General features: G+C 42.2%; 1 protein-coding gene across 1 annotated transcript; it reads right to left on the reverse strand.

Annotated features, from left to right (window-relative positions):
• Nucleotides 1-722: 722 nt before the first annotated feature.
• Nucleotides 723-6,343, reverse strand: LOC311109703 (uncharacterized protein). Its single transcript, XM_084152667.1, has 2 exons — nt 6,070-6,343; nt 723-1,968 (listed from the first exon to the last, which is right to left on the reverse strand). The coding sequence occupies exons 1-2, from the start codon at nt 6,260-6,262 to the stop codon at nt 1,136-1,138; spliced, it is 1,026 nt and encodes a 341-aa protein (XP_084008793.1). The 5' UTR covers nt 6,263-6,343; the 3' UTR covers nt 723-1,135.
• Nucleotides 6,344-9,207: the final 2,864 nt, after the last annotated feature.

A 9,207-nucleotide genomic window follows, 5' to 3' on the forward strand; every position in this document is an offset into this window, starting at 1 on the left:
TTCCTATTCATTTTGCTATATTTCCTATTCAAACTCATTTCATGTATGTTTTCATGGAAAACAAGGACATTTCTAAGTGACCCCAAACTTTTGAACGGTAGTGTATGCTGAGCACTTGTTGGCTGCTTTTCCTTCACTCTGGGGTCCGACTCATCCCAAACCATCTCAATTGGGTTGAGGTCGGGGGATTCTGGAGGTCAGGTCACCCCATCACTCTCCTTCTTGGTAAAATAGCCCTTACACAGCCTGGAGATGTGTTGGGTCATTGTCCTGTTGAAAACAAATGATAGTCCCACTGATGTGATGGTGTCTCTGTATACCACCCCTACCTTGTCACAAAACAACTGATTGTTTCAAATGCATTAAGGAAGGAAATTCTACAAATTAACTTTCAAAAAAGCACACCTGTTAATTGAAATGCATTCCAGGTGACTACCTCATGAAGCTGGTTGAGAGAATGTCAAAAGTGTGCAAATCTGTCATCAAGGCAAAGGGTGGCTACTTTGAAGAATCTCAAATATAAAATATATTTTGATTTGTTTAACACTTGTTTGGTTACTACATGATTCCATATGTGTTATTTCATAGTTTTGATGTCTTCACTATTATTCTACAACATAAAGAAAAACCCTGGAATGAGTAGGTGTCCAAACTTTTGACTGGTACTGTATATATATATACATAGAGTACCAGTCAAAAGATTGGACAAGGACTCCTGTTGTTTAGATAACCAAATGTGTGCTCTGTGGTAGACACAACAATGAGGGCTTCCTGAAGCCAGCAGTGAGGGAGTTCGATTAGGTTGAACCGTGGTGCACCGGGCTATGGCCTGTCATGTGACCGGGCAAACACAGTGAGGGAGGAGTGGCTCACGCCTGTGAGGCAGCCTGGTTTCAAAACGGATGCAATCACTTTTCACCCGGGCCAGCAGTCAAATTCCCTCATTGTCCTAGCCGGTAGGTATCCGAAAAAAGTGAGCGCTAAAATGAGCTTACAAATCTGATACTGATGTTTTTCACTCCACATACATAACTACATTTGTTTTGTTGTCAAGTGCCAGAAAATAGAACATCAAATTATTTACAAGTTGGATGTAACAAGAAATTCACGTGAGTAATCATTTGTTGTTCTCACTTCAGGCTGAAGCTTTTGTGTGAGTGCTCATATGAGACTTCAAGCTTCCTTTATAACCAAAGCATTTGCCACATTCTTTGCACTGGTAAGGTTTCTCCCCGGTGTGAACACGCTGATGAAGTCTTAAATAGCTTAATGCCATGTAACCTTTCTTGCATACAGGACAATTATATGGTCTCTCCCCTGTGTGAACTCTCATATGCAATATCAATTCCATCTTCTGGTTGAAGGATTTGTCACAGTCTTTGCACTGATAAGGTTTTGCCCCTGTGTGTATCCTTGAATGGATGGTCAAGCTTCCTTTCTGGTTAAACATTTTGCCACATTGTTTGCACTGATATGGATTATCTCCTGTGTGTACCCTTGTATGTCTGTCCAAGTCGCCCTTCTGGATGAAGCTTTTGCCACATTGTTTGCACAGATAAGATTTATCTCCTGTGTGTATCTTTGAATGGATGGTCAAGTGTCCCTTACGTGTAAAGCTTTTGTCACATTGTTGACACCTATATGGTTTCTCCACTGCAGCAGAGCAGTCTGGATGAACTGAGAGGGGCTGATCACTGGTTGGTTCTGGTACTTTGTAGCCCTCTCCATCAGGTTCTGTTTTGATCTCTTCAGTTATGATGATAGGTAGAATACCCCTCTCTCCGTCATCCACAATTTGGATTTGGTAAAGATGTGAGGGCTGAGGTGGGTCCTCCTGGCTGAGTCTGAGCTCCTGTTGTTCCTCTTTAATCTGTGTGGGTTCTGGGTCCTCCTGCCCCAGACTGGGGCTCCACTCCTGCTTACAGTTCTGCTGCTCAGGGGGAACTGCAGGAGTGAGTAGCTGGAAGTCTGGAGGGGGAAAAAATATCTTAAATGGTGCACTATGCAGAAATCGCTCCGTAATTTCCTGGTTGCTAACATTCTTTGTGACAAAACAAGCAAGTAGTAGTGAATCATTGTACCATCTAAACCGCTGTGAAATATATTTTCCATCACCAAAATTATGTTATTTTCAGCTGTTTGAAGCTGGTGTACAAAACCGAAAGTAAAAGACGCAAAAACGGAAAGCATAGAAAGTGCGCATAGAACAGCTCTACCGCCTCTTAGACTTGCTTTCAATGAGAATGACAGGTCTATAACTCACATTTCTATGTGAATTTGGTCAGGTCGCCCAAAAAGTTACATATTCCAGCTTTAATAAAATATCTGAAATGTTGTTTGGAAGGCCTCTCTGTGCTCAAAAATAAATATATTTTCTTGACTAGTCTACACTATACAGCACGGAAAAGGCTATACGGACACTCCTGATCTGCAAAACTATATTTTATTTCAGAATTAGTTAAAATTAGTTTAAGTTCAGGGTTAGGGTTAAGGTAAGGGTCAGTTTTAGATTTTGGTTAGTCATTTACAGGTCAGGAGTGTCCTTAGAGCCGCTCCCCCAGCACATGATTTAACAAAGCAATGTTGGCAAACCAGAGTTTCATCCAAGGGTGCGTATAGCCAGAGAGGAAGGGTTTCCACAGCCACAAAGTCAAAATGTAAGATTAGGCATAAGGTTAGCAGTGTGGTTAGGGTTAAGTTTAAAATCACGTTTTAAGAAGAGACATTTTAGAAATAGGAGATATTTATGACTTTGTGGCTGGGGTATCTAGTGACAATCGAGGAAGAGACAAATCTCTTTAGCATGGGAGGAGGCTATCCGGACACGCCTGGTACCCAAAATTGATGACGTATGTCGTGCAGCGAGAGTTGAGTGGGGATGAATGGATTTGGTTTAGTAACGGGTCACCAAACAACCTATGCGAACTCACGCGATGTGATTGAGATGCTTAATATCAAAGATGTATACAGTCATGCCACACCCTTACTGTACCCACGTGACCTGTTGAGAATTTGAAACTTGTTTGCTGAAGTTGGGACTTGGAAAATTGTTCAGATTCATTCCATTTTTAATCTGAGTAATTGTCCATTGTTCATATTATTATTATTTTTTTTTGACGTTGCTGCCGTTGTACATTTTCGGTGAAAATCACTACAATAAATGTGCTTTAGCTGTCACCTTGGCCTGATATTGGCAATTGGCTACACTGTCTAGCTACTTCCTTCTCCCTACTGCAGGACAGCAGTGCTCAGCAAGCAGGACTGAAGGACACACTGTGCCCTGTGTTGTTGTGTTGCAGCGCAAACTCTCCCCATTTGAGCAGTAGACTGCATCACGGTGACATCCAGATGGTTACTACCAATATTACACATTATTTATTGTGTAGGCTGCCAACCTACTTGAAATATAATCAACTGGGATGGAACAAATTGACCAAGTAGCTACCGCCAGGGACATGTGATACAGATGCCCGGTGAAGCAACTGCTGCCCAGTGGGAATTACAATACGGCTGCACTGTTCATCCACGAAGGTATGGTGAGAACTTGATCCGTTGGAATATGGCTTAGGAGCGCTTATTTCAAAGAGCGCTCCGTAAACCATGCTCCAGTGGGCAAAGATAGGCATGCTACACGGGGACACATTTTAATACAAAAAAAAGCCTCAGAAACTGTCTGGGACTCATTGTTGTTACCCTGGTTACTACTCAAATATATTTGACTGAAGTCAGATGAAATTACCTGCAATACACTGGTCTAAAATATATTAGCATAACTTAGGCTACACAGAACCACGGTGGACCCATTTTAAATTGAGAGGCTTTTCTTTGTATTAAAACGTGTCCCACTGCAACATGCCTAGCGATGTCCACAGGGGGCGTGGCTTACGGTGTGCTCTTTGAAATAAGCGCAAGTAACGCAGTATTCCAACGGATCGAGTTCGTCGTTAGCTAATTGGCATATCATGGTGATATCCAATTGGTGACCAATACTATAAGTTATTTCTCCCTCGCCAATCGAAATCAATCTCACTTTTACACGTTTTAACTAGCCGAATGATGCTGTTGTTGACAGCTAGACAGAATAAACTAGTCTCACCAGGACGACTGACTGAACTAACTCAACCGAATCCATTCCTCTCCACTCGACTCTCAACTGCGCGACATACGTCATCAATTTAGGAACCAGGCGTGTCCGTATTGCCTCTGCCTTTAACATATCACAACGTGTCACATGAACAGGGTTGCCATGCCCGTGGTTTTCCCGGAAAATTGTGCTACTTTGAAAACGATGTTGCGGGTAAATTGGTCGCGGGCTGCAGGTTTTTGGCCTGCAGGTTTTTGGCCTACTTTTAAATTGCACTGCGGCCGCCATCGCATTTCTCTCTTTAAAAAAAAAAATATATATATTTTACTGTGCCCTGCTGCTGCTGACTATCAGGCAGTGAGGGAGGCTGTTGCTTTGTGAGTGGTGGGGAGGGGGAGGGGGAGGGGGAGGGGGAGGGCCGGAAGGGGGTGAGCAGCAGTTCTTGAGTCTCAAGCGCTGCGCGAGTGGACATTTGAAATGGCAGTTAGGGAACTCCCTCGCAGGGAAAAGTCCACAATAAAAAAACTGACATTAAATGTGGAGAATAACACATTGGCATCTGTTGGCCACCAAGTAGACTACTAATTTCTATGCCATTGTAGGCTACTATAGCCTCCTACCATTTGATACAAAAAATATGTTGAAATTAAGATATCACTGGAGTCATTTCAAATCAATTTGTGCCTCTTGTGTAGCCTACCTGGAGTCACTGCAAATCAATTTGTGCCACTTGTGTAACCTATCTGGAGCTGGCAAACAGATTTAATAAATAGCCTATAACTTCAGTTTATTGATGATGTAGCCTTGTTATTATGCAATTATTAATGCCCATGTTTAGTTAATTAAATTGGAAGTTCTAAATTGTGATCTCACAGCTCTATCGCAATTGCGGATCAGCTGTTGTTAGAATGCATTAGATTGATTTAAGTCAGTCAGAATAGGCTACAGGAAAAAAATAAAAACAGTGGCTGTTGTTGACAAGCATATTAGTTCATATCCATATTATTCATATTTGATTCAGTGATTGAAATTACGACCCCATCCTTAGTAGCCTATTCCAGCAGGCTATTGGGCAACACAAGCACTTCTTACCTCGAAATCGCCTCACTATTTGTTGAATAAATTATTCTGTCCATTTGAACTAAGCAAGCTGCTAAATAGTTCACCATACATCTTGCCTTGGCTACCTGAAATTAGATTTAGGCCTATCAGGGGCTATAGGCTACCTGCATCTAGCTAACCAAACCATGGCAATGTTTAATTACAATCATAAACCCAGATGTTAGTCAGTAGCCTATGCCTATACAATGACAAGCCAATCTCGCAACTAGGCCTTTTATAACGGTTTGTAGTATGGTACATAAGGACACAATTGCCAGAAAATAGCCTAACATTCGTTTTTTGAAGTTCGTCCAAGTGTTTCTTGCGCAGATTTCGATCCTCTGTCCAACTTTCATCACTCAAACTCTCCTGTAGGATTTATCTATAGCTATACACATGCGCAAATGCGATTTATTTACAATCATAGCAGTCAAACGAGTTAAATCGGCATCCATTGATGGAAAATGATCTGGCGAGTTTAATAATGGCAATTTATCTTTTCTCTTGCGACATGTTCAAATTTCTCGAATACATCACGTTAGCTCGCAATAATTATTATTTTGATGGAAAACCTAATTTTCATTCTTACGTAGTTACGCCGATATTCCTTCTTAATTCGCTCGATAACGTTATGGAAAAAGGGTTTATTGGATAAACATGGCAACTCCTCTCTTACTGAGCCCCCAAAAAATTGGGGCTAGTTTTCAGGCCTTGTGGGCATGTTGAGTAGTCATTGTCCTATACATTTTTGCAAGACCTGGCAACCCTGCACATGAACCGACTCCCTGATAAAATAACAGTTAAATAAAAAAACAAAAATACAAAAAAACATGAATCTAGTCTATTAGTCAAATCTCGTTACAACAACTGTATTTGGTACAAACCTGCTCTGTGTAGCTTTATCTCTGGTTTGCTAACCAAATCCAACAGCCTGCGTAGACGCTCGTTCTCCTCTGCTGAACGGCTGATTTCTTCCTGATACTCTGCTATGGTCTTCTCTACGGCCCCGAATATCTCCACAGCAGCCGCCGACAAACGCTCGGTAACAAACACATTCAACAACTGTAGTTTTGACATATTAGCAATGGTTATGAAAGTCTAGCTGTTCGCTTTATCAAATAAATGTTGGTTGAAACCTCTCTCTGATTCTGCCTAGCGTTTTTCTTCTTCTTCTTCGATGAGGTTTAACGGCGGTTGGCATCCAATAAATGTTGCATTACCGCCACCAACTAGACTGGAGTATAAATCCTTTATACTTGCATGAAAACCTGGAAGGATGGGACACCTAGCTTAGCAGCCGGTAGCAACCTTTGGACAAGAATGGACCAGTGGAGGCTCCTCTGAAGAGGAAGGGGAGGACCATCCTCCTCAGTGAATTTTATAAAATATATATTTTTAAACATTTAAAAAGTTATCATTTTTAGATAAAACGATACTAAATAGATTCAAGTCACCAAATAATTTATTAAAATACACTGTTTTGCATTGAAGGTAGCCTCAACAGCACTGTGTAGGGTATCGCCATTGTGTAGCCGGAGGACAGCTAACTCCAGTCCTCCTCTAGGTACATTGACTTCAATACAAAACCTAAGAGGCTCATGGTTCTCACCCCCTTCCATAGACTTACACAGTAATTATGACACCTTCCCGTGGGATGTCCTCTAACCTATCAGAGCTCTTGCAGCATAAACTGACATGTTGTCCACCCAATCAAAGGATCAGAGAATGAATCTAGTACTGAAAGCATAAGCTACAGCTATTTATTACTGCAGTGCATAAAATGTGGTGAGTAGTTCACTAAAAGAGAGAGAAAGACAATAGTTGAACAGTTTTGAATAAATACATTTCTTCCAAAATGAAGGAGAAGCAAGAGTGTCATTTTTTCTTCAGTTTCACTTACTTAGCTAGCAAAAGCAGCTAGCTAGTTTAGCTTACTCAAACACAGGGATACTATGTTAGCTAGCTGGCTATGACTTTCCAACACAACACTGGAACTCTTCCAAGTCAAGGTAAGCTTTTGGTTTTACTAATTTATTGCCTCCGGGCCCCGACGGTGTAAGTGCTAAACTGCTTACTGACTACGCTGTAAAGTTACTGCATGATTGTAGCGGGTTTACTAACGCGTTAGTTCTATTAGCTATGTTGACTATGGCGTTACTTTAGCTAATATGGTGACAACGATCTAGGCGGTGTGTAGCGGTTATGATACGGTTTGGCTTGGAAAGGTTTTTTCGCCTGGTCACATACAGCTGATGTGTTGAGCATTGAAATCCACAAGCGAAGGGAAAAGGTGAGAGGAGGAGGGCACATACAGTGGGGAGAACATGTATTTGATACACTGCCGATTTTGCAGGTTTTCCTACTTACAAAGCATGTAGAGGTCTGTAATTTTTATTATATGTACACTTCAACTGTGAGAGATGGAAAATCACATTGTATGATTTAAGTAATTCATTTGCATTTTATTGCATGACATAAGTATTTGATACATCAGAAAAGCAGAACTTAATATTTGGTACAGAAACCTTTGTTTGCAATTACAGAGATCATACGTTTCCTGTAGGTCTTGACCAGGTTTGCACACACTGCAGCAGGGATTTTGGCCCACTCCTCCATACAGACCTTCTCCAGAACCTTCAGGTTTCGGGGCTGTCGCTGGGCAATACGGACTTTCAGCTCCCTCCAAAGATGTTCTATTGGGTTCAGGTCTGGAGACTGGCTAGGCCACTCCAGGACCTTGAGATGCTTCTTACGGAGCCACTCCTTAGTTGCCCTGGCTGTGTGTTTCGGGTCGTTATCATGCTGGAAGACCCAGCCACGACCCATCTTCAATGCTCTTACTGAGGGAAGGAGGTTGTTGGCCAAGATCTCGCGATACATGGCCCCATCCATCCTCCCCTCAATACGGTGCAGTCGTCCTGTCCCCTTTGCAGAAAAGCATCCCCAAAGAATGATGTTTCCACCTCCATGCTTCACGGTAGGGATGGTGTTCTTGGGGTTGTACTCATCCTTCTTCTTCCTCCAAACACGGCGAGTGGAGTTTAGACCAAAAAGCTATATTTTTGTCTCATCAGACCACAGGACCTTCTCCCATTCCTCCTCTGGATCATCCAGATGGTCATTGGCAAACTTCAGACGGGCCTGGACATGCTCTGGCTTGTGCAGGGGGACCTTGCGTGCGCTGCAGGATTTTAGTCCATGACGGCGTAGTGTGTTACTAATGGTTTTCTTTGAGACTGTTGTCCCAGCTCTCTTCAGGTCATTGACCAGATCCTGCCGTGTAGTTCTGGGCTGATCCCTCACCTTCCTCATGATCATTGATGCCCCACGAGGTGAGATCTTGCATGGAGCCCAAGACCGAGGGTGATTGACTGTCATCTTGAACTTCTTCCATTTTCTAATAATTGCGCCAACAGTTGTTGCCTTCTCACCAAGCTGCTTGGCTATTGTCCTGTGGTTATCCCACTGCCTATAGGGTGAATGCACCAATTTGTGAGTCGCTCTGTTTAAGAGCGTCTGCTAAATGACGTAAATGTGCCCTTGAGCAAGGCACTTAACCCTAATTGCTCCTGTAAGTCGCTCTGGATAAGAGTGTCTGCTAAATGACTAAAATGTAAATGTAAATGTCCTGTAGCCCATCCCAGCCTTGTGCAGGTCTACAATTTTATCCCTGATGTCCTTACACAGCTCTATGGTCTTGGCCATTGTGGAGAGGTTGGAGTCTGTTTGATTGTGTGTGGACAGGTGTCTTTTATACAGGTAACGAGTTCAAACAGGTGCAGTTAATACAGGTAATGAGTGGAGAACAGGAGGGCTTCTTAAAGAAAAACTAACAGGTCTGTGCGAGCCGGAATTCTTACTGGTTGGTAGGTGATCAAATACTTATGTCATGCAATAAAATGCAAATTAATTACTTAAAAATCATACAATGTGATTTTCTGGATTTTTGTTTTAGATTCTGTCTCTCACAGTTAAAGTGTACCTATGATAAAAATTACAGACCTCTACATGCTTTGTAAGTA

Source organism: Coregonus lavaretus, assembly GCF_964263955.1.
Source record: "Coregonus lavaretus genome assembly, chromosome: 35".
In the NCBI taxonomy this organism is placed as follows: Eukaryota; Metazoa; Chordata; class Actinopteri; order Salmoniformes; family Salmonidae; genus Coregonus; species Coregonus lavaretus.

Bases quoted from the DNA above. Each gene is read 5' to 3' on its own strand.
- LOC311109703 (XM_084152667.1), bottom strand. From the start codon at position 6,262: ATGTCAAAACTACAGTTGTTGAATGTGTTTGTTACCGAGCGTTTGTCG. The intron at 1,969-6,069 runs GTTTGTACCAAA...TTCCCCCTCCAG, and splicing joins GATAAAGCTACACAGAGCAG to ACTTCCAGCTACTCACTCCT.